The sequence below is a fragment of the Artemia sp. Qi Xiang Cuo genome, chromosome 21, assembly GCF_049724085.1.
Source record: "Artemia sp. Qi Xiang Cuo chromosome 21, ASM4972408v1, whole genome shotgun sequence".
NCBI classification, from domain to species: domain Eukaryota; kingdom Metazoa; phylum Arthropoda; class Branchiopoda; order Anostraca; family Artemiidae; genus Artemia; species Artemia sp. Qi Xiang Cuo.
The window spans coordinates 5,144,230-5,171,022 of NC_142814.1; the positions used below are offsets into that span (position 1 = coordinate 5,144,230).

The 26,793-nt window shown below is 34.5% G+C and overlaps 1 protein-coding gene across 4 annotated transcripts in view; it reads left to right on the forward strand.

The window, feature by feature from the left end:
• LOC148939181 (terminal nucleotidyltransferase 4B-like) overlaps positions 1 to 26,793 on the forward strand; it is a 585,918-nt gene that overhangs the window by 3,764 nt on the left and 555,361 nt on the right. For all 4 annotated transcript variants that reach the window (XR_016143545.1, XR_016143544.1, XR_016143546.1 and 1 more), the window contains exons 2-3: positions 18,659 to 18,749; positions 24,662 to 24,832. Coding sequence is in view for 1 of the 4 variants with exons in the window: in XM_089107014.1 (XP_088963140.1) it covers positions 18,659 to 18,749; positions 24,662 to 24,832 (262 nt within the window). In the remaining 3 variants the exon portion in view is untranslated. The remainder of the gene's footprint in view (positions 1 to 18,658; positions 18,750 to 24,661; positions 24,833 to 26,793) is intronic.

The following is a 26,793-nucleotide window of genomic DNA, read 5'->3' on the forward strand; positions in this document are numbered from 1 at the left end:
AGAATGTTATAACCACACCTGTTGGTAACAGTGACTATGCTGTAATTATTTCAAGTTATGTCTTCCTACCATTCAGCCTTCCTCTAAGCAACAAAAGTATATTAACTACAAAATAGTCTCTGAAAAACTTGCCAAAGTCAACTGGAAAAAGCTTATTACTGATGATATCAAGGAGAGTTGGTCAAATGTAAAACGGAAGTTCTAAATGTTGAAGTCATGCACCAAAACTTCTCAGGTAAAACAGGCAAAGAGTTTATCTTTTTTGACTACTAAAACTAGTAAGCTAATCAATAGAAAACACAGAGCATGGAACCGTTATAGATAAAATAAGACCACAGAAAATTATCTAGTCTTCAAATCCTTTTGTAATCAAACAACAAACCAAATAAAGGTGTTGAAGAGAAGGTTTGAGGAAAAACTGGCAGAGGAAGTTAAGGTTAACCCTAAATCTTTCTGGCGTTATGCCACTCAAAAATGTAGCAGCAGATGCACAATCCTGGATATCCTGCATGATAGTAAATCAGTTGCTGATCCTGAACTGAAAGTTGAAATTTTCAATCAATATTTCTCTTCTGTTTTTTTGTCCAACCCCTGTATTGTACATCCTACACCTCACTTACATGATTTATCACATAATATGGAACCAATTCTGATTACAGATACTTTGGTTCTAAAAGAACTGACATCCCTCAAACTGAATAAATCTGAAGGCCCAGATGGCATTCACCCACATATCCTACACAAATGTTGTACAGTCTTGTGTCAACCTCTTTCCCTGCTGTTCAAATTATCATTCAATATTTCTGATCTAACTCAGGACCAAAAAACTGCCCACATCGATCCTATTTTAAAAAAGGTAGAGAGGACCATTCTGAAAATTACCGATCCATCAGCAGTTGCTAGGGTTCTTGAAAGAGTTGTCGAGCAAGCAATTATTCGAGGTTTTAAAGTAAACTGTTTTTTGAACAGTTCACAACATAGCTTTTTTTCTGGAAGATCTATTGACATCAATCTCTTTGAATCATATGATCACATCACCAAGTAGCTTGATATAGGGATTCCTGCTGACGTGGTTCTGCTTGAGTTTTGTGAAGCTTTTGACAAAGTGTGTCACAATTGACTTACAATTAAATTGTCCACAGTTAAGCTTGAAGAGAAATCCATGCTTTGGATCCTTGATTTTCTTTACTGGCAAAACCAATGTGTTCAGTTGTTTGATGACTCTGGAGATTGTATTCTTTCTTCCTCAACATGTGTTCTGAGTGGAGTTCCTCAGGGTAATGTCTTGGGTCCTACATTATTTAATATTTTCATAAATGATGCTTCTTCCATTATCAGTAGTATTTCAACTCTTTATGCAGATGACCTGAAGCTTCTTGGACCAGCTTTGTCCTGTAAAGATCATGCCCTGCTACAAAATAATCTTCATCTTCTGGGTCACTGGGCTGAGGCTTGGCTTCTTGAATTCAATGTTGCCAAGTGCCATATCATTCACTTTGGCAAACAGAATCCATACTGCTCTTATTTTTTCTTAGGCCACTCACTTTCCTCTGTTAATAATGAGCAAGATCTTGGTGTCACTATTGACAACAAATTAAAATTCAGCAAACATGCTAAGAGATCTGCTGCTGGGGCCCAGATGGCATTCACCCACATATCCTACACAAATGTTGTACAGTCTTGTGCCAACCTCTTTCCCTGCTGTTCAAAATGTCATTAAATCTTTATAGACTACCTCAGGATCGGAAAACTGTACATATTATTCCTGTTTTTAAAAAAGGTAGAAAGGACCTTGCTGAAAATTATCAACCCATCAGCAGTTGTTAAGGTTCTTGAAAGAATTATTAATTCAGCAGTTGTTAAACACCTTGAAGTAAACAATGTTTTACACAGTTCACAACATGGCTTTTTTTCTTGAAGATCTGTTGACATCAATCTCCTTGAATCATATGATCACATCACCAAGTAACGTGATACTGGGGTTCCTGCTGACATGATTCTTTTTGACTTTTCTAAAGCTTTTGACAAAGTGTGTCACAATCAACTTACAATTAAATTGTGCGCAGTTAAGCTTGAAGAGAAATCCCTGCTTTGGACCCTTGATTTTCTTTACTTGCGAAACCAACGTGTTCAGTTGTTTTATGACTGGAGATTGTATACTTTCTTCCTCAATATGTGTTCTAAATGGAGTTTCTCACGGAAGTGTCTTGGGTCCTACATTATTTAGTAATTTTATCAGTGATGGTCCTTTCTTTATCAGCAGTAATTCAACTCTTTATGCAGATGACCTGAAGCTTCTTGGACCAGCTTTGTCATGTGAAGATCATGCCTTTCTACAAAATAATCTTCAACTGCTTGGTCAATGGGCTAAGGCTTGGCTTCTTGAATTCAATGTTGCCAAGTGCCATATCATTCTATTTGGCAAACTGAATCCATAATGTTCTTATTTTTTCTTAGGCCACCCACTCTCCTCTGTAAATATGAGCAAGATCTTGGTGTCACTATTGACAACAAATTAAAATTCAGCAAACATGCTAAGAGATCTGCTGCTGGGGCTAGTTCAACCTTGGGTTTGATTAAGCATACCATCTCTACTTGTTCCTCTAAAGTCATCAGTCTTCTTTATAAGGGACTTTTGCATCCTAAGCTTGAAGTTGGAATGTCACTTGCCTCTCCATATTTTAAAAAAGATATAAAAGTTCTTGAAGATGTCCAGAGATGTGCCAGTAAAGTGATATCTGGCATGCAAGAGCTTTCCTATCCTGTAAGACTATCAAAGTTGAATCTCCCTACACTTATATACAGGAGAAATAGAGGGGATGCCTTTTTAGCCTTTAAGTTATTGAGGGCTAATATATTCCCAGCATTATTCCCTTCTGCTAGCACCAATTCAAGAACTAGGGGTCATCAACTGAAACTTGTCAAACAGTCAACAACATCTAGAGTCTACTCAATTCTTCTCAACATGTATTGTCAACAATTGGAACAAATTATGTAATGAATCTGTTGATGTTTTTAAACAAAGGCTAGATGCTGAGTGGTCCTCCAAAGAGTGTTAATTCAATTGGGATGCTATTGAAGATGGAGAAGCACCTGATTGCCAGTGATTCTTGCATGCAATTAATCATCATTCCAGAGCTCTACAAGGAGAAATCCTTAGATTGGTCTTAGCTGCAATTTAAGGTAATTATTCATTTTTTGGAGGAAAACTTACCACTAGCATCAGAATTTCATCCTGAATCCAAATACATACCCCTAAATAAATTAGGTCACTTTAAAGTGACCTAGTTTCATAGCAACCTAGTTTTGGGTGAAGCTGTACAAAATAGGTCTTCCCTGTTTAGTTTGTTCTTGTTTCAGAACTAAGATACAGTGTAGAATTTGGACTTTGGTTATATTGGCTGAAAGCTAGAAAAAAATGAGATTACTCAGATATTAGAATATCACTTTCAACTGTTCTGATATTTATATTGCCAGTTATTAGAAATTGTCTACATGCCAGTCATGTGAAATGTCATATTATACTGCAATAAACAGATTTATAAATTATGATAAAGCAAGCAACAATTTTTCAGGACTCTTGGTGTCTTACCATCATCAGTAATGTGCCAAAGCTGCAATACACCATGCAACTATTATTTATCTAAAAATATGTGGAAATACAGCAAGAGCTGTGTCGTCCCAAAGACCAAAAAGAGAAGATTTTGCAACTATTCAGTATCTGATAAAAAAGGGAGTTTCTTACATCAGTCCAGGATTAAGCCTCATCCAATCCTGGTATTTATATATCACTTTCTGTCAGATCATTGGGACCATCAAATGGTTATTGAGGAACTCCAAATAAGTAAGAAAACAAGTATTGACTGGAGGTCTTTTTGCTCAGAAGTTCTGATGGCTTGACAAGGAAACCAAGAACCAATAGGAGGGCAGGGTGTTGAAGTTGAAATTGATGAAACTAATGGCATGAAGAAAGTACCTGAGGGGAAAGATTTTACTGCAAGTTTGGGTTTTTGGTGGAATAGAGCAAAAGAACAATTATTGTACCCTTATCTGATGTCCAAGAAGGCCTCCAAAGAAACAAGGAAACTTTAATTCCTATTATTAAAAAATATATTAAGCATGGAAGCATTATTTACAGCAATAAATGGATAGCTTATAGTACATTTTCCAGCCATGGGTATACTCATTACTAAATCAATTATTCAGTCAATTTTGTTGATCCACAGGACTGTTTCATTCATACACAAAATATAGAAAGTATGTGGAGATACTTCAGAAAGCCATCCAAAAGACCAGGGATGCAAACAGCATACATGGAGCAAAATTTGTCCTGCTTCTTATTTTTGTGAAATTTTGAGCAAAAAGACTGACTGCAAATTTTTTTTATTGAAGCTGCAAAGCTCTATCTCCCTGGAATCAATAGGGCCCCTAGAGCACCAGACAGTGATAACCTTAGTGCATCAGAAAGTGATGATGAAGAGTTAGATATAATTGATTAGTTTGTTTACATTAAGTGCTATTTATCTGATATTTATAAAACTGTATATGTAGTTGCCATAAAGTGTTTGTTTTGATGAAAGAAGTTTTGCTGCTTTTAAAGAAGCTTAGAAGCAATTTTGAAAATAATTTGCAATAAAAATGAATATCATATTTGGATTCAGGATAAAATTCTGATACTGGGGGTATAGTTTTCCAAAACAATGAATAATTCAAACTGTTTAGTATTTTTCATGTTAATTTACCACTCAGCAAGATTTAGTATATTTCAATTCAAATTGGAGCTTTCAGCAAAATTTAGTACTTTTCAAATTGAATTGCCACCATGACTTTTATGTAAAAAAAAAAAAAAAATCAAGAAAACTTAATAAACTTAAAGCTTAGAATTAATTTTTAAAATAATTTGCAAAAGAAATGAGTTTTATATTTGGATTCAGGATGAAATTATGTTGCTAGTGGTGTGTTTATTTATTTATCTGACTAGTGTGTTAATATAAACCCTATACAAAATTAGCTAAAGTAGAATTTTACCGTATATTGGAAATAATATGCTCCCTAGACTAGTTTTTTTTTTAACATTCTTGTGTTATGACTCTTATGAGGGTAAAATATAGGCTAAGGCTAGAATTGTGGCTGTTGTGAAGGTAACATGTTAAGAAAAGTTTTCTTGGTAATTGCCTAGATAGCTACCAGGAGATATGGAAACATGTTAAGAAAACAATTCTTACTTCATAATATGCAGAATAATCATAATGAACACATTTTGCATGCAGTTTTGCTATACTTTACCCCCCCCCCCCCCCGTTCCCCATAATTTGGAAATATGTAGCCTAAATAATTTTTTCCAGTAAATAATGAGTAGTTTATACAATTGACCTACAAATAAAGTACACATATCACTAGCATAGATGCCATTTTTTATGCTCTTTCTGAATATAATAATCACTTTTCTCATAAATTTAGTTTTAAGCCTTTTTTGGACCCTTGAAGATGATAATTTATTTTTATGGTTATTTGGTATAAAAAGGGTTAAAATGTTGGTTTAAAACTTACTATATCAATATAAAATCCATATTGTTAAAGTTATATAATCTGCAAGCATTGATTTGTCACAATTAAGTTGGATAAAAAATTCAAAACAATTTTGTTTTGAATTTTTCCTTTTTTCATTGTTTCAATTTTTTACTGTGTCAAAAAAAACTATGTTTTTTCTGTTGGCTCTGGTATTTCTCAACATATATATTGAATAAAAGTTTTTAAACAGCCTAACAGAACAAGAAGAAATCACAAGGGATTTTTTTTTGAATTATTTGTATTGAACTTAATCTTGACAAACCAATGTTTGTGGATTATAAAACTTTTACAAAATGGATTTATATTGACATAGTTAGTTTGAAAAAAATGTTTTAACCCATTTATATATTCAAAAAATATAGAAAAAATTAAAAACTTAATTTCAAAAGGCTCAATGAAAATTTTCACCCAGTCTAATTTAAGACAACCAGTCTGCATGCTTAATGAATATTGAAATTGCAGAATGGCAAAGTCTACTGCCAGGCAACAGATGCTTATTCAATCCAATTGATGATTTTCTTTCATTTATTTCAGGCTGTTTTTTTTTTTATTATTATTTGGTGTCTGTTCTGCTCTTGTTAGATTCACTTGGGAAGTTTTTTTTTTTTTTTTTTTTTTTTTTTTTTTTTTTTTTTTTTTTTTTTAGCCCTGAAGACAACTTGTCGAAATATTTGCTTGTTCTTTGTCTTCATATTTTGCCACTGGCTGACAAGATCCTCGTTTTCTCACCTATTTGATTTTATTTTTCATTTATTATTTCCTTTCCTCTCTTGTTTTCATACCTGGAAGGACTTAGAATTGAATTTGCAAGAAAAGTGATTATAATTTTCAGAAAGAGCATAAAAAATGGCATCAAAGAGTCGTGTACTCTTGTCAAAATCCTGGGGGAGGGGCAAAGTTGGAGCCAATTTTCCAAAATCAAGTGAAAATGGCAGTGAAAAACGAGTCAAATATTACTATAAAGGCAAAGATATACTAAAGAAAACTGACTTGTTTCTCTGGATACTTGAATTTGGCAGGCATATCTTAATTTTGAGAAGAAATTTTGTAGAAACTAAATTTCAGCTGGAGAGGCAAACTGAGGTCTGGGGGGGCCAAACTTGGGTCCAGAGGGGGCAGTTGCCCCTCCTGCCCCATAGTAAATTACGCCTCTGGCATCAAATGGCATGTTCACTTTATTTGCTGGTCAGTTATAATAATAATAATATAATATATATTGAAAACCCGTCGTATACAATAAATGTACAATGACAGAGTATACAAAAATGCGAAAAGAGGAAACAAAACGATAATACACTAAAGAAAAAAAAAATAATAATAATAACAACAAAAGCAATAACTTCTTAAATAGTATACAAAATAGTACGAAAAGTGGAAACTGAAAGATAACATACTCAAAGATTACAGCAGAAACAACAACTTCTTCGAAAATAGCAACAAAGACAACAACTTTTGAAAGGAAAAAAAAGGGAAACAAGAGGGAAAATTAAACAAGCAAACTTGCTCACTCGTGCTTTAAAATTGCTGGTTTTGTTTTTTGCCGTCTAATAAGTGTCTCAACAGCTAGATTTGGGTCCGCTAGGTTGTAGCGCCGAATCAGAAAACTATGTTTTGTCCAAGGTGGCAATTTTAGTAGGTACTTTGCAAAACGGAAAAATAAAGAGCGGATTTTAGACTTTTCACGTTTTGCTAATAAATTCCAGAAAGGAGTCACATATAATATATGTGGCAGAGCGGTAGCGTTGTAAATACTTGCCAGTAGTGGACGGTTAAATCTCAGAGTGGATTTAACGATCAAAGCATAGGAGCTGGATATTCGCTGTTCAAGATATGAGATCAGGAGGGAGCAGGTATGCTGTAATGAGGAACTTATTGGCAGCCCCAGATATACTATTTTATCAACTGGTTTTACTGAGCAATCACCTAGTGTGATATTAGTAGGAGGGTCATTCTTCCAATTATAAAGCAAGACTTCCGACTTTTGGGAGTTAAATCTCAGACTGACTTTCTCGTAGTTGGACTGCAGACATGAGAATATTTCTGAAAGGCGGTTAAGCGTCCGGCTGAGATTCAGCGTGTCATCAGCATAGCATTCTCGGGAGATGTCCATTGAACTGAGAATGCATAATGAAGGACAGCTGTCTTGAGGTTCAATAATGTAGTTGTTGAAGAAATTGGGGGATAAAACTGCTCCCTGACGGGCACCTTTACGGACTGGTATCAAAGCTGACCACTTGTAACTTGTTTTTCTAGTTTTTATTTTGTCACAGTTGATTCAATATACAGGTACATAGGTTGAAATAGCTGAGATGTAGTGGGAGAATAGATAGTAGATATATAATTTGGGCTATATATTTGCATATCAAGGGGAAGGGGGTAGGGATAAAGTACATCAGGACTGCATGCAGCTATCTAGGTAAATACCCTATTCTTGGTAGTATAAGCTTAGAATTGTGGCTACTGAAAAATAAACATGTTAAGAAAAAAATTCTTACTTCAGACTAGGCCTGTGCAAAATAATTGTAGTTAAAACATTTTTACTATGATTCTGCTATGCCTATACGTTACTCCTCCTTCCTAATGTATAGACAAGCCTAATTATATGTTTTCTGTTCTTTTATCTTGTCACCACTGATTCAATTTATGTGTAGACAGGTTGAAACAAGGGTGGTACATGGGAAATCTATAATTTTGGCTTTATATTTAGACATCAAAGTATTTTGGAATTGCAGTCAAAAACTACAATTATTCTGCATATTATCAAGTAAGAATTATTTTCTTGACATTCCTTCTCAACAACCTCTATTCTATGCTTATACCTAGGGTAACACTAGGCTATAATATAATAGGCTAACAAAGTAACAGTGTGCTACTATTACTCTAGACTGGAAAATATTTAGTAAATATATAGGCTACATCTTTACATAATTAAGCTAGGATAAAACTGATTGCATCACTTGATGCCTTTTTTTATGCTTTTTCCAGATTGAAGAATCACTTTTGGAGGAAATTACATTTTGAGCACTTAAGGAGCCCTAAAAAGTGATTTATTAGCCTACATTATCTGTAGTTTTTAGACTGTATTGTAAGTTAAAAATTCACAATTCAGTAATCAAATCCATTAATTTAAAGTTAAAAATTCCAAAGGCATTGATTCATTCATTTTTAATGCTTACAATCTAATTCAATAAGCATTTGAATTTACAAAAGTCATTCTAATCCCAAACATACTGAAAGCTAAAACTGTGAGTTACCCTCTTATTAATTCCACTCGTAGTTGGGTTGAAAATGTTTGTTTGAAACTCCATATTGGATCTGAATCATTTATGATAGGTGTAATTTACCAAAGTCCATCAGCCCCTAATCTATTTATTTCACATCTATCCATATCTAACCTGGTGTCCAGATTGAGTTCCAATGAGCACTCAACTGTCTTTATGTTTGGAGATTTTAATATGCCTGATGTTGATTGGGTTGAAGGAATAGGATGCCCCCCTGAAAGTAGCCCATCCTGTGTCACAACAAACTCCCTTTCTGACAACCTACTGATACAGATTGTAGACCAACCAACAAGATTCAGGCACCAACAACAGCCCTCCTTACTTGACTTAGTTATCACAAATGATCCTGAACAAGTTCTCTCTATTTCTTACCATCCTGCTCTTGGAAGCAGTGATCATGTCTGTATCTTGACTGAGATACAGATAAACAATCATGTTTGTATCTTGACTGAGATACAGATAAACAATAAGAAGGAGAACATGATAAAGAAATCCTTTACGGACTATGAGCAGATAAGGCAGGACCTATCCAGGATTAAATGGGAGGATATAGTCAATAATGGGGACATTGAGAAAAGCTAGGAAATGTTTAAGGTAACAGTCTTAGATGCTGAAAAGCAAAATCCATACCTGCCAAAAGAAGTAAAAAGAGCAATGAAGAAAAAGAAAAGAGCTTTTGCCAAGTATGTAAAATGTAAATGTGATAACGAACTTGTTGTTGACTGTTGTGCATGACAGAAACATGGGTCCCATCTCCTACCTTGGCCAAGATATGATGGGTATTCCTGTTATATTTCCCTACACTGCACTGCATTGAGGGAGCCCATATTCTGGATGTTGTAGTACCAAAGGACCATGACATCAAAGTTTCGTGGCTGTGGGCACTACCAAAAAACCTACCTCGTCAATTTTCGTCATTGATATATGCCATGGTATATTTCCCACCAAGAGGACCATATCAGCGACAGCTAGTAGAATACCTCCAACAAAGTTGCAACTTCATCAGAACAAAATATCCATTTGCTGGAATCTTTCCTTATGGGGACTTCAACAACTTGAAGCCAAGCTGGATCAAAAGCTTTACAGCCCTTCATCAAAATAGTTCAAGTGAAAACACAGGAATACCCTTGACTTGATCTTCACTACACTTTGTGATTTATACTTAGATCCTTCAGCAGAAGCACCACTCTCAACCAGTGACTATGCAACAGTTATATCAAACAGTTTGTGGTAACGAACTGTAAGTAAGGAGCGACCCGGCTCAATGGTAACCGAAACTCTAGAAAACGGGTTTTTGATACCAATAGATATATCAAATGAACCAGATTTCAATACTAATTTTAAATATATAACTTTCATTAAGTTGAGTGCTACCCATCAAAAGTTACGTGCCTGAGAAAATTTGGCTGATTTTCAAAAAAAGGGAGGAAGACCCCCTAAAAGTTATAGAACCTTAATGAGAATCACACCATCGTATTCAGCGTATCAGAGAACCGTACTGTAGAGGGCTTAAGCTCCTATCTGCAAAAATGTGGAATTTTACATTTTTTGCCAGAAGAAAGATCACGGATGCGTGTTTATTTGTTTGTTTGTTTGTTTTTTGTTTTTTTTTGTTTTTCCCAGGGGTAGTATTATTAACCCAGTCATTCTAAAATATCGTGGGAGGGCTCATTGGAACGGAAATTAAAAGTTCTAGTGCCCTTTTTAAGTGACAAAAAAAATGGAGGGCAACTAGGCCCCCTCCCACGCTTATTTTTTCCCCAAAGTCACCCGTTCAAAATTATGAGATAGCCATTTTGTTCAGCATGGTCGAAAATATGATAAATATGTCTTTTAGGATGACTTAATCCCCCGAAGTTCCCCGAGGGAGGGCTAAAAGTTATGAACTTTACCCAATGTTAACATTTAATATTGGTTTTTGGTAATTATACATAAGTTTTCTGGTGTTTTTTTTTGTGTTTGGGGTAGGTATGGGTGGGTCGGGGGTTATGTTGGAAGATCTGTTCATGAAGGAAGTTTTCATGGGGGAAGGGAAATTGCCATGAAGGGGGCGCCGGACTTGCCAGCATTATTTATTGGTTATTGGGAAGTATACAACCATTTTCAGGAAGGATTTTTTCTGGAGGGGGGGGGGCTAGAGGAGGGGGTTACTCTGGAGAATATTTCCGTGGAGGATGTTTCTTTCCAAGCATTGAGCTTGAAAAGCAAGGGGTAAGGGAAATTTTTATGAAGGGGGCGCCGGATTTCCAAGCATTATTTAAAAAACGATCAGAAATTAAATAAAAAAAAACAGGTTTTTTCAAATGAAATGTAAGAAGGAATATTAGAACTTGAAACGAACAGAAATTATAACATATGTGAGGGGGTTCTCCCCCAAGTCAATACCTCGCTCTTTACGCTACAGTTTTTTTTGTGCTTTCAAAAGAGCTATCTATTCTAATTAAACGGCCATTGTGATTCAGGGGTTTGTGAATAAATTTTTTTTTTACTTTTAACGTAAAGAGTGTGGTATTGACTAAGGGGAGAACCCCTCATATACGTAATAACATATACGTAATAAAAAAAAACAATAAAAAAAACAAGCCATACGGCTCAATAGTAATCGAAACTTTTGAAAACGGAATTTTGGTGTCAATAAATGTATCAAAAGAATGTGTTTATAATGCTGATTCTAAATATATAAATTTTATTAAGTTTAGTATTACTCATCAAAGGCTACGAGCCTGAGAAAATTTACTCGATTTTTTAAACAGGGGGGAAACATCCCCTACAAGTGAAAGAATTTTAATGAAAATCACACCGTCGGATTCAGCGTATCAAAAAACCCTATTACATAGGTTTCAAGCTCATATCTGCATTAATCTGCAACTTTGTATTTTTTGCCAGAAGAAAAATATACGAACATAGAAGTTAGTTACGTAAGTTAATTTGTAAAGACATCCATTTAGCAAAAGAAAAGTAAAATTTTTATGCAAATAAAAGCTGAATTAACTAAAAAACGATCAGAAATTAAATAAAAAAAACAATTTTTTTAAACTGAAAGTAAGGAGCGACATTAAAACTTAAAACGAACAGAAATTATTCCGTATATGAAAGGGTCTGTCCCCTCTTCAACGCCTTGCTCTTTACGCAAAAGTTTGACTATGTCTCACAGCTTTATTTTTTAAAACAATAAAAAAATTTTTCGTAAATAGCGAGGTATTGAGGATAGGACAGTCCCTTTCATATACGAACTAATTTGTGTTAGTTTTAAGTTTTAATGTCGCTCCTTACTTTCAGTTTAAAAAACTTGTTTTTTTTATTTAATTATGGCCAAAGTCAACAATGAAACCTAGTAAACCAGCCCAGTTCACTTACCATGCACTTACAGAAAAAGGCATAATTGGCTACAGAGAATGGCTCAACTCAGTATGCTGGTTCTGGCTTTTCAAAAAAAAAGACGCAAACAGCATGATCAAACTCCTCTATGAACAAATGATTCGAGAGTATGAACAATACTTCCCTGAAAAGAGAGTTACAGTTAGGGCACATAATAAACCATGGGTTACTCCAACAATTAAAGCAGCAATGGCAGAGTGAGCCATGCTTTATGAGACGAAGCCACACTCTGACGAATATAAACGGAATAGAAACATAGTATTTAGGCTACTAAAGTAAGCTAGACGTATGTATGGACGCCAAATTTTTGCTAAGTTGTCAGCCAGTGACCCAAGAAAGTTCCACACAACTGTGTGGAAACTAATGGGACAGCAGAAGTCAAAATCTATCCTGAGGGACCAGCAAGGAGTGAATATAACCGCAGAAGAAATTGATGCACACTTTTCAAATATTTGCCTTTGCAACAGAATGGCCCATTCAAAACCATCCCTATTATCGCAGTTTCCCAGGTCCAAGAAAAACTCGAAAACCTAGACATTAGGAAAACCTCGTACTCTGGTGAAATTCCTATAAGGCTGAAACATGCATGCTCCCCTTTACTGGCTACACCATTGTCTACGGTTAATAACCAGTGCCTACTGGAAGGCATTTTCCTAGATAAATTCAAAAAATAATATATGAAACAAATTCCAAAGAAAAGATCACCTAACTCGCCCAATAATCACATGCCAAATTAACAGACCCTTCAAAAAGTCTACAAATATATTATTTTACAATGTATACTCGAAGAAGTAGAACACACAATAGATCCTCTACAGGTCGGTTTTCGCTGAGGACACATCACAACTCATTATCTGGTCAGATTACTTCATGAGCTACTATAACATCTAGAAAATCCTGAGGCCCTTGCTGAAATAATCATTTCTGAATTCGTGAAAGCTTTTGATATGCTTGACTATAAGAATGTAATCAACGAAGCCCGTGCCCTGGAAGTCCCACTATTTCTCTTATATACCATCACAAGTTTCCTTTCTGGTCGTCAACAGTGCGTACAACTCGAAAACTTCCATGACATCACGTGTGGAGCAGCCCAAGGAAGCAAGTTAGGTCACATCCTATTTGTTATAGTCATCAACCGACTGATGAGGCAACACAAACAGAGGTATAAATTTGCAGATGATATTTCGCTAAGCCTGCTGCAATTCCTGCCACAAACACCCAATCAGCTCATACCCCTTTTGCAGAGCTTCAACATCAAGCTGATCAAGTGAAGCTCCAGATAAGCCTCAAGAAAAGCGGTGTAATGCGTGTCAACTTCCTGAAGAAGAAGACCATAAACGAATCTGCACGTCTCCAAACAAAGAAATCAGTAAAGATGCTTGGTATTACTTTAAGTGACGATCTCTCGTTCGTAGGTCACATCAGCCAGATCATAGCAAAAGCAGCTGGTTTTCTAAGATCCTTCGCAAATCTAAGAAGGTTTGGAATGGCAGAGCGACTTCTTCTTTCGTGCTATAAAACTTAGGTAATGCCCGTAATAATGTACGGATGTCCTGTCTGGCACACATCACTTACAGAGAACCACAGAAACCAACTGGAAACAATTCAGAAGAGAGCCTGTAAAATAATTCTTGGGCCAAATTATAAAAACTAGCTTGAGCCAACTTAAGCTCTCAACCCTGGATGAAAAGAGGCATGAAATACTGATGAAGTATGGAGCTGACATCCGGAAGTCCTCAACACACCAAGATATCCTGCCTCCGTTTAATTCAGAGACCTGCGCACACAAAACAAGGTTGGCAACTCCGAAAGAGGGAATAAAACTGTTGGAATGCCCACCTAGTCACTCGACGACAAGATTTTTAAACTCCTTGGTGCCCTACTAAGTCAGGTGTTACAACAACAGTGTCCTGAAGTCGAGGTGATGGCTCATCATTCGTGTTTTTTGGTGTTGTGTCGTTTTGTGCTTTTCCTTTTTTGTGTTTTTTGACGATACCTTTTGTTATTGCAGTGTGATAAAGGGAACGAATAAAGATTATTGTTATTGCTATTATATCATATACCATGCAAGGATAGTACCTTTACTAGGCCTAAAGCTCTTCTATCAACAGAATCGAATGCTTGGTCATAATCTATAAAACTGCAGACCAAAGGTGTTTGATAACTCAGGCACTTCCCAATTACTAACCTAAGAGTGAAAATTTGGTTGACACATCCTCTACCTTTTCTAATGCTAAAACCATGCTGTTCTTGTTTTAAAATTTTGTCATCAACATCTGTGCACAGTAGAAACAAAGTTTAGATTGCTGTAGAGACAAAGCTTAGATTGACTGTAGGTTCCCAATTAATTATGGGCCATATCACACATAGGCATTTCTAAAATCCTGATGCCCCTTGTGTTATTTAAATTTTGTTATTCAAAATTTTATGTATATTCATGAAGGAAGCTTATTAAAAAGCTGTTAAATTGGTATATTTTTGTGGGTTGTCCTCTACGCATATTTTATAACGATGAAAAATATTGTCTTAATACAACAACTTTTCTACAATGTATAACATCACTGCAATATAACCATGTATCTTTTTGCTCTTTAAATACCTTTGAATGTGACATCATTCACATGAAAATGTTTTTTCAAAATTAACTCTAAAGTATAGTTAGCCAATAGATAAGATAAGATAATATTTATTTTCCAAAGGCTATCAAAAGCTCTAATAGAGCCGAATTCCCTTCATATGTCGAAAAGAAACAGAAAAATCAAAACAAAGAAACAAATAATACAGCAAGAAAAGAAACACCAATCAAGAATAAAAAAGGTCAATAAAAATTTAACACACAAAAAAAAAAAAAATCCAAGTCCAAGAACTAAAATGAACTTTGTGCGAATAATGGCAAAAATAGAAGAAGAAGAAGAAATATAGAAGAAGAAAGGGTGAAAAATAGAAGAAGAAAGGGTGGGGATAAATCAAAATCACAGGCTAGAAGGGAAAGATGCACATCCTCCCATGGCCCACCAAAATATTGCAATGTCCTGCTGGTGGGGCCTGTGTCCCATGTTGGGAATCATGGCTGTAGAGCTTCTTATAGTTACATTTTGAATACTGTTGGGCAAATTAGTTATGTAGACACAAAATAAAATAGGACCATTGTTGTAGTACAAAATTTGTCAGAGTTCATTCAACGTCAGTGGCCTTTCAAGAAGAAAGGGTGAATACTTAAAAAAAACTCCCTGGGTCATAAGTTAGGTTCCAGGTCCATTACTGTCATCTTGAATATGACAGATTCTAAGAAATTGATCCTAACTTTTAAGAAAATTCAATTTTGGTTTAGAATCTAGCTCAAATTCAGAGAACTTTTGTTTAGGTAACACTGGCATAGGCCTGTCTTCATGGAATATTTAAAGCCTTTCAAATTGTATAGGGGTATATGTCAGGTTTGCTGCTGATAATTTAATAATATTTCAAGGTTTGGCTGCTGAAAAACCCAATTGCCATGTATAATATTAAAATAATATATAAAAAAAAGTTATAGATAATTAATAAAATTAGTATATTTGAATTGATTAAATAAATTGATTTATGAAATTAAATTAAAATGATATTAAAATTAAATCATATTAAACTATTATTTTTAGCAGCATATCATTACTTGTATACAGGAGCTGAGAAGCCTGTATAAAAAAAAAATTAACAAAAAAATATTCAAAACAAAAAACAAACAAAACAACTAAATGATCTTAGGATCCATACTTAAAATTTCAAAATCGTGTATTTACAATATTTTCAAGTATCTACATAAAGGATATCTTTTGTAGTTCTTTATTAAATAAAAAAAACAAGTTTTTTTTAACTGAAAGTAAGGAACGACGTTAAAACTTAAAACGAACAGAAATTATTCCGTATATGAGAGGGGCTGTCCCCTCCTCAACGCTTCGCTTTTTACGCTAAAGTTTTTTATTGCTTAAAAAAAATAGAGTTGTGACAAAGTCGAACTTTAGCGTAAAGAGCGAGGCGTTGAGGAGGGGACAGCCCCTTTCATATACGGAATAATTTCTGTTCATTTTAAGTTTTAATGTCGTTCCGTACTTTCAGTTAAAAAAACTTGTTTTTTTATTTAATTTTTGAACGTTTTTGAATTGATGCAGGTTTTGATTTTGGCTCACTGAACATGAATAATAAAAAAAAAAAATGCATATTAATTTTACTTTTATTTGGTTAAATGGCTTTCTCGAAACTTGTTTAATTTTATTTACGAACGTTTTTATTATCAATAAATATACGTCACTTACGAATTAACTTACGCAACTAACTTCTACATTCATTGAGTTTTAATACGTATATTAGGGGGTTCGCCCCCTAGTCAATACCTTGCTCTTTAAGCTAAAGTTCGAATTTTGTTCCAAGTCTTTAAAAATGACCCTTAATCACAAAGGCCGTTAATTAGAATAAATAGCTCTTATGAAAGTACTAAAAAATCTTTGGCTTAAAGAGCGAGGTATTGACTAGGGGTAAACCCAATCATATACGTAATATTTTCTGTTCGTTTTAAGTTTTGATTTTGCTCCTTACTTTCAATTGAAAAACTTGTTTTTTTTTTAATTTAATTTCTGATCTTTTTGTTTAATAATGCTGGGAAATCCGGCGCCCCCTTCATAGCAATGTCCCTTTCCCCATGAGAACTTCCTTCATGGAAAAATCCTCCCATATACCCCCCGACCCCCCCCCACCTACCAGAAAAAATCCCCCCTCTAATCGTCTATATACTTCCCAATAACCAATACTATATGTTAACATTGGGTAAAGTTCATAACTTTCAGCCCTCCCCCTGGGGAATTCAGGGAATTAAGTCATCCTAAAAGACAGAGTTACCATATTTTCGACCATGCTGAACTAAATTGCTATCTCAAAATTTTGATCGGGTGACTTTGGGAAAAAATGAGCATGGGAGGGGGCCTAGTTGCCCTCCATTTTTTGGTCACTTAAAAAGGGCACTAGAACTTTTAATTTCTGTTCCAATTAGCCCTCCCACGACATTCTAGGACCACTGGGTCGACACCAGCACCCCTGGGGAAAAAAAAAAAAAAACAAATAAACACGCATCCGTGATTTTTCTTCTAGCAAAAAATGCAAAATTCCACGTTTTTGTAGATAGGTGCTTGAAATGTCTATAGTAGGGTTCTCTTATATGCTGAATATGATGGTGTGATTTTCATTAAGGTTCTATAACTTTTAGTGGTTGTTTCCCCCTTTTTTTCTAAAATCAGCCAAATTTTCTCAGGCGCATAACTTTTGACGGGTAGGACTAAACTTTATGAAACTTTAACATCGGAAGCTAGCATAAAAACCTAATTGTTCAGTTAAATATATTGGCTTCGAAATCTCCGTTTTTTAAAGTTTCAGTTACCGTTGAATCACTTTGCACCTTACTTATAGATTACTACAATAAACTGTTTGATTGGTCTTCTCGTTGCTTTTTGCATGGACAATTTTTCTTTGCCATCTTCTATGGACGGTGTTGTTTTCCAGTTTTTTTATGAAAATTTTTATGGTTAGTTTTATGGATAATTAATTTTTTTTTATCTTATCAGAAGCCAAATATTGCATCAAGATAGTATGATTACAAATTTGTCATAATTGGTATGCTCCTTATTGGCGCATAGTTATTTGTTCTTTGAAGGCATTGCTTTCATTGAACAAAGAAGTTCAACCTCTTTGAAGGGTGGTTTTTACCTTGCATATCGTATTTTGATTGTAAATTGTTGTAATTGGTGTACTCCTATTGATGCATTGTTATTTTTTCTTTGAAGTTTTCATTAAACAAAGAGGTTTAACCTCTTTGAAGGTATGTTTCCATTATCTGATGTATTTTATTTTGATTGGAAATTTGTCATAATTGGTGCGTTCTTTATTGATGCGTCATTATTTATTTTTTGACGGTATGGTTTTCACTGAACAAAGAGGTTCAACTTCTGAAGTTGTCTTCTTTATCTTGCATGTTTTATTTGGATTGTAAATAGCCATAGTTGGCATTTTCCTTATTGATGCATCATTATTTTTTCTTTGAACATATGGTTTTCATCAAACAAAGAGGTTAAACCTCTTTGAAGGTATGTTGTCATTATCTGATGTATTTATTTTGATTAGAAATTAGTAGTAATTGGTTTATACTTTATTGATGCATCATTATATCTTCTTTGAAGGTATGGTTTTTACTGAACAAAGAGGTTCACCTCTTTGAAGTTGTTTTCGTGATGTTGTATATTTTATTTAATTTCAGATTTGTCTTAGTATATTCCGTGGTGATGTAACATTATTTCTTCTATAAAAGTATGGTTTTCATTGAAAAATAGAGGTTCAGTGTTTTGAAGGTATGTTTTCACTATCTTACATATTCATTTTCCTTTTGTAAACAATTGTATTTTTCTTAGGGTTTCCTCAAGCAATAGAGGATTTAATAAGAAGAAATGGTGGTTGTCCTTGGTTGAACCCTGATAGAAACTATTCTGCAAGAGAAGTTGGGTGAGATTTTAAAGTGTCTCAAAGTATTTTTGCTAGTCACATGATTGTGTGATACTTTTTAACTGTATTTTACAACTTGAATTAACACTAAATGGCCTCCTCTACAACTTTCTGTTGAAAGTGCTAGAGGAGGCCATTCAGTGTTAATATTGGCTTCGTCTACCACAATATTGGCCTCCTCTATTGGTCTATTAGCCTCCTCTACCACTTTCTGTTGAAAGTGGTAGAGGAGGCCATTTAGTGTTAATATTGGCCCCCTCTACCACTATATTGTCCTCCTCTATTGACCTATTGACCTCCTCTACCACTTTCTGTTGAGTGGTAGAGGAGGCCATTTACTTTTAATATTGGCCTCCCCTACCACTATATTGGCCTCCTCTATTGGCCTATTGGCCTCCTCTACTCCTTTCTGTTGAAGATGGTAGAGGAGGGCATTTAGTGTTAATATTGGCCTCCTCTACCACTTTCTGTTGAAAATGGTAGAGGAGGCCATTTATTGTTAATATTGACCTCCTCTACCGCTTTCTGTTGAAAGTGATAGGAAAGGCCATTTATTGTTAATATTGGCCTCCCCTACCACTATATTGGCCTCCTCTATTGGCCTATTGGCCTCCTTTACCCCTTTCTGTTGAAAATGGTATAGGAGGCCATTTAGTGTTAATATTGGCATCCTCTATCACTATATTGGCCCCCTCTATTTGCCTATTGGCCTCCTTCCACTTTCTGTTGAAAATGGTAGAGGAGGCCATTTAGTGTTAATATTGGCCTCCTCTACCACTTTCTGTTGAAAGTGGTAGAGAAGGCCAATATATCTTGCTTTAATATATCAATTATATCTATTTCAATAATATATCAATTATAATAGGCCAATATATCTTGCTTTAATATATCATGTGGCTTTAAATCTTCAAGGATTTTACAGCATTCAAGGGAAAACCCCCTATCTCAACTTAGATAACTTTAATCACCAAATAATCATTTTCTGTTGGCCATCCCAAGCTAAAATAAGGCGTTTTGCCATGAATTTGGAGACTGAAGGACAAAATTAAGTACAAGGTAAAGCAACCTATTTGGAGGTATGGCAAAAACATTCATTTATTAAGTGAGATGTCTTGAAACTGCAATTTTTGAGGTGGGTTGTTTAGGAGTGATACTTGACCCGTTCAGAAACAAGATCAATGAGGACACGCAACCAAGTAGATTAACCAAAAAAATTGTTGAATTGGGAATTTAATTCATATTTTCATCTGGTAAAACTATTGTTGAAAACTTTTGTTTTTACATTTCCTTATGTATTTAATTATTGAAAATGAGGTTGATGATGTTATACTTTGTTGTTAGTCAACCTGGCTTCTAAAACATTCTACAGGACCAAGATGTCTGGGCCTAAAACAGCTATGCATCCTCCTCCTTCACCCCAAAAATCCGAATCCCGTTTCTCTGATTATCCCTGCCCTTGAAGCTTCAATCTCTAATATCGTTTCTACCCCATATAGACATGATCTCCTTTTCGTTTGTCGCTTGAAGCTACGATTTTCGAGGTAGTACGTTTTGCCTAGATTTGTTTTTTTAGGAGTGATATCTGACCCCTTCAGAAACAAGATCAATGAAGTCCATAGGACAAGTAACCAAGTACATTACTAATAACAACAAATATATCAATAAATAATATATATATATATATATATATATATATATATATATATATATATATATATATATATATATATATATATATATATATATATATATATATATATATATATATATATATATATATATATATATATATATATATATATATATATATATATATATATATATATATATATATATATATGTATAATAAAAGCACAATTTTTGGTAGTTTTGTCATCCTTCATCTGTAACACATGGCTCAGCCATCTTAACTTTTCTTTCATTATAGTTCTAGAAGATGGGATCAAACAACATGTTTTGCAGGGTCTCTTGTTTGATGTATAGTCAGTCAAAGAAGTACCCAGAAATATTTTTAGACAATTCCTCACAAACATTTAAAATCCTTGTCACCCATTCAAAGCACCCATGTTTTAGCCATCGTCGCTTCTATTGAGCCCAGAATCAGTTTATATTCTATGAGAGAGGACATAAAAAGAGTTCAGGTCCTAAATTCTTGTCATAACCACATTTCCAAGGAATAACTGTTTAGTGCATTTACATAAATTAGCCTATGTATGGAGGAAAGGGATCAACCTAGTAAAAAATATAATTTGATTGCATAAGTGAAATCGTTAGATTTTTAAGCATATCCAATTGCTATGACTACATGGCAATTTCGTTGTTTTCCTATTTTTCAACGAAAGAATTGATTTTTTTTTTCAATAAGATGACCAGAAAAGATATTACTAAAAAATTACTAGGGGGTTGGAAGAAAAATAAGAAATAGTAGCAGTCCTCGATTCTCTATCAATATTGTAAACATAAAAAATACCTATCCTGCTTATTTTTGAATATTTCGCTTTAAATTCCCCAACAATTTTCTTCAACAAGTATTCGATTTGTTAGAGAAATCCTCTAACAATGTTAGCTAACAATTTTTGGACGGAGGAAATACGATTGGTGGGGAAAATGTTAGCTAACAGTTTTCTGTTTGACGGCGGAAAAACCCCTTACATTAGCCTTTTCCTCTCAGGACGTCAAGAATTTATAATTTACTTGACATTTCTGCGTAATTATGAATGTCTAATCAAAGCACACCTGAGTAGTTGCACATTTTGGCCTAATTTCCAACACAAATAACAAGGAAACATAAAAATATTGTTTTTTTCACACTCAATCAAAAACTTTCAATTATTTCCTCAAATTATTAACCACCATTTTTGTAATTTCCACATAATTTCTGTATTTGTGCGCATTTGTTTATGTTTGCCTCAAAGGATGCAGTTAAAATTGGTTATAAATAGAACTAGGCCTATATGTATGGCCTATATGAACAATACGAACTAGACCTATATGTATGAACTAAGTTACATCGTGCAACTATAAACTTGTAAATTTCTAGTCTGTTTTAAATCCAACCACTTCTTCAAGTTCAAGTTCCATTGATTTCCATAAATAACAATAACAGAAACAATGTCCCAAAGGGCTCAATGGTCCGTTATTTGGGAAACAACACACAATAAATAAATAATGTTAAAACTTGGCATAAATAATACTAAACAGTGTCTAATTTATAATTCTATAAGGAAAAGAAGTAAACTCATTGACAGTCAACACTAAACAGCGACCCTACTATCACCCGAAAATAAAAAACGAAATAAAATTTTATGCATCATCGAGGATCCAAAGCCAGCGAAACAAAATCACCCCCCCCCCCAAAAAAAATGAAACCATAAAACAACTACAAATTATTTAATATTTACCTTTAATAAGAAACTTTTCATTTGTCTTTTAAAGGAGCCAAGTGTTCGTGACTGACGAATCTCAGGAGGAACCAAGTTCCAAGCACGTCCCACAGTCACGACCAGACCAAAATCTGAACGAACCGAGGGAGTAGCCGGAATCGTTACATCCTCCCAGTTTTGAACTGAATACAAATCTACTTCCCCAAATAGTTTAAGTAGTCCAGAAAAACAACAAGGGAGATCTCCGTGGAAGAACTGATATGCCAACGAAGATAGAGATATGACATAAATCTTATCTTATCTTAATCTTAAGGAGATTAATCATCTCTAATCTTAAGGAGATCAACAGGAGTGTGTGTAGTCGACTGGAGAACTCTTACCGCTTTCTGATGAAGAACATGAACAGAAGCAATTACAGAAGGAAATGTAGACATCCACACAGACGAACAGTAACACATATAAGGGAAAATGAGGGAGAAATATAAAAGACGGAGTATAGGAAAAGGAAATAAACGCTTTAATTTACGGATGATTCCACGGGAAATTTTCACTCTTATGTGCCACTTAAACGATAAATTTCATCCAAAAGCACTCCCAGGAATCGCCCATATCGATCCGGGGGTCGACTTATGGAGCCTCTTGGTGTAAGAAGCTCAGTAATTGTGGGTCAGCTCACACCTGTATGGGAAAAAATAAGAAGGTATGACTTTTTTACATGTTAAGCTAGTTGATTAATGTCAAACCAATTGAGTATCTTCTCAGTGAGTGCTTGAAGCTTTAGAATAAGAGATGACTCACTCGGAGCTGCAGCAACTAGAGTAGTCTCATCTGCAAATGCTACCAGTTCTTCTCGACTATCAGATGTAGACGTCGACATAGTCTGAGAGTAACATTTGTGACACAATCCACAACAAACATTGGTAATTGGGGTGTTCAGAAGTCGGTAGAGGTCGTTCACATAGATTAGGAAGAGGGTTGGCCCAAGAATAGAACCTTGGGGTACTCCGTATTCAGTTGTAAATTCCTCGTGTGTATGTTCCATGGTAATAGATCTGTCAATGAGGCATAATAAAAACAAAAACAAAGCTTCCCCACGCATATTATGGTGGGAGAGTTCGCGAATGATGATCTTATATGTAAGGTTGTCGGAAGCTTTGTTTACATAAAGAAAAATGGCTATAGGAATAAGATTAGAATCTAAAGATCGTCGCATAAACTGAAGAAGTTTATTACAAGCATGTTCTGTAGAATACTTGTGCGCGAAACCCAAACTGATGTTGATGGAAATTTTTTTTTTTTTATATTTTAGCTTCTCCCTTCTCCTTTATTCTCTTCATGACTGTACTTAGGGTTAGGCATTCTGCAAAATATTAATAAAAAATTGCTGCTCCTTGGGAATTTTTAGGCTCTTAGAAAAAAACAATATTTTTTTTACGAAATTTTTAGTAAAAATAAAGCGTGAATTAGAGAGAATTACGAAAGAAGTTGTGCCGCTCTTTTTGTTGTAAAATTTTATTTCTATTTGATAGAAAAATACGATATCTAGAAAACGAAAGATAACTATATCTAGAATATGTTGTATGATAAAAATGCACGTTTTCGAAACTCCTTCGAAGGTCTGTGCTCTTAACAAAAGGGAGAAAAGAATAAAATTAGTTTTTGTTTTGGACTCCTAATATGCTGAACTAGTCAAAGAGTCTGTTGGGGGACACGCTTCGTAAAGAAGAAAAAACACTGCTAATATATGCAAATGAACAGGTTTTCTTACTGACACTTCTAAGTGTATATAGTAGATATATGCTCTTAACAGCTTAGTTCCTTCTACCTTAGGTTTCAAAGGTACTCTTGAAATATCAATTTTTTTATTTCATTTTGCCATTATAAAAAAAAAACTAATATTAGGAAAAGGTCCTGTGGTCTTAGAAGCTATTAGAATATTGCTATAGAATTTAATCCTCTTAAAATTGGCTAGAGTTTCTTGTTAAGAGTGTGAGTAAATTGAATTGTGATCAAACTACTTGATATTATGAATGAATTGGACCTTTCCTTATCAGTAAAAGCTGAACTTACATGAAGTAATGATGCTAGATTTTTTTTTTTAAACCATTTTTTTATTATTATTTCTTTTTTTACATGTATTATTTCTTTTTTTACATTATTTCTTTTTTTAACATAATTTGAGGATTTTCGTTTCTAAAATTGCAGCTTAATTATAACTTTTAAAAATTTCAAAATTCTCTCTCTCTCTCTCTCGCTCTCTCGCTCTCTCGCTCTCTCTCTCTCTCTCTCTCTCGCTCGCGCGCTCTCTCTCTGTGTCTCTCTCTCTCTCTCTCTCTCTCTCTCTCTCTCTCTCTCTCTCTCTCTCTCTCTAATTTGCTGAGGATAGCTATTGGCAATATGTCTGAAATATTTATATATTGTGAATAGTGTACTTTTCACTGTCTTCAAAAGTCTTCATTTGTTGGTCGTTTTGTTAATATGTAGGTGTAGAAAGACAAGAGTTTTAGAAATAATAATAAGTAATTTCAGGCTTCATGAAGAAATAGAGGATTTCCTGGAATACATATCTCCAACGCCCGAAGAGCATTGTATGAGGGAGGGGGTAGTCAATCGTATAAGAGGTCTCATCAAATCAATATGGTCTGAAACCAGCGTTGAGGTTTTTGGAAGTTTCAGCACCGGATTATATATGCCCACAAGGTATAATTTTTGTTATGAACATTCTTCTTTTTTAATTTGGCCAACATGAGATGGTCTAGTTTATTCTGAATTACTTGTGCATAGTAGGTTGTAAAATAATAACTCATGGGGCTGTTACTTAGCCGACGTCTACCTCGGGCTCAATACATCTTATTCCAATCAGTTACAATTGATTATCGTCATTGAAAGCCAATGAAAACCGTTTTCTATCTAAGAGAATGCTGTTCATTGGATGTCAGTGATGAAAATCTATTGAAAGAAGCTATATTGAACATGGGGCTAAATTTGATTTTGGTTTTACTTCCTATTTTATTTGTTTTTATTATTTTCTTTTTTTATTAGTTTATTTTCTTTTTATTATTTTAGATTTTTTTGGAAAGCTATTGTTAGAGGACAATAAGATGGTAGAACTAAGCAGACTGGAGACAAAATATCTTTACTGTCCCAGCTTTCCTACAAACTTAGAGAAAAAATCTCCCTTACAGGTGGAGAGCGTCTATAGTGTCATTAAGGTCAAATTTTCCTAGTCTTAAAAAAGCGGCTTCAATAGACTTAACACTGTGGTGTTAAGTCTATGTTGGGTGGCGGTGCCCTCGGTTCAAACCCACCTGATGCTATATGGGGCGGCAGGCGTGCTTGGTAAACCACACTACCTTTTCATTTACAATTGACACGAAAACATTAAAAACGGAAAGTGTTTAATAGGACTATGAATAATAAAAAAAACTTTTTAATACAAAAATAATAATAAAAGGTTTAACAACCAAGAAATTTTTTCTCAAAACAGCCACAACCATACAAATTGATGTAGAGAGACAGAGAAATTCAATTTTATTAAAGACCAATATTCACAAAAAAAATCATATCAAACAGACCTACCACGTGAAAATCTATACAGATTTGTTTGTGGCAGGACTTAATATTTTACTCACTTACTAAATATATATTGAAAAAAAAAAGAAAAGAAGAAAAGTGTAATCATATAAATAAATAAAAAATAAACCTCGTTGGAACCGCAAACCAATGCTTACAGAAGACAGCCCCCCCCCCGTTACACATCCTTATTCATTAAGAATTTTTTTATCTTATTTTTAAAGGGGACACACTCTCAGCCATCCTAGTGCTTTGCGGAAGACAGCACGAGGAAGATGGAAGATGGAGAGACTTTCTTTAAATAGCAACAACAATCATAGGCAACGCAATCGCGCTGCCTAAGTAAAGAACGATGTTGGCCGCAATGTATTATTTATTATTTTTTTTCCCATACCAGGGCTCGTATCGAAGGACTTGTCGTAGAAACTTCGAAAAGGGCTCATTCGAACAAATAAATTTTCAAATGGGGATAAATCCATTTATTTAGACAGTGAAAAAAAAGGTACAAAAGTCCAGATATTTCGATCACATATACAGCGACCGTCTAAAATAATAAAATTGAAACTAACATATTTATATGCAACAAAATAAATAACTTTTCGGGTCATTCACAAAATAATGAACTTCCGGATTATCTACTAGATTATTTTCAGAGAGAGTTCATTGACAAAGTTCATTCAAAGTTCTTGATGTAAATTTGTTTGACATTTGTTTGATGGAAATTTGATTAACAAAGTTCTTGATGTAAAGCCCCCCTACGCCCATCATTCCCCCAAACACATCCAATAAAAATTTTGAGATAGCCATTTTGTTCAGCGTAGTTGATTTCCAGATAGAAAATATATTTTTCAGGGGGACACTCCCCCACAACCCTCTGGGCATGGGTTTTAAGTTATGCCCTGGAGGCGTATAAGAACGATGCTGGCGCAATGTATTATTTATTATTATTATTTTTTTTTAGAGCAGGGCACTTCGTATCGAAGAAGTTGTCATAGAAACTTCGAAAAGGGCTCATTCAATTGGAAATTGGAGTGGCTTGTGCCCTTTTAAATAGTCGAGAGTGAATGGAGGGCGACTAACACTCCTTC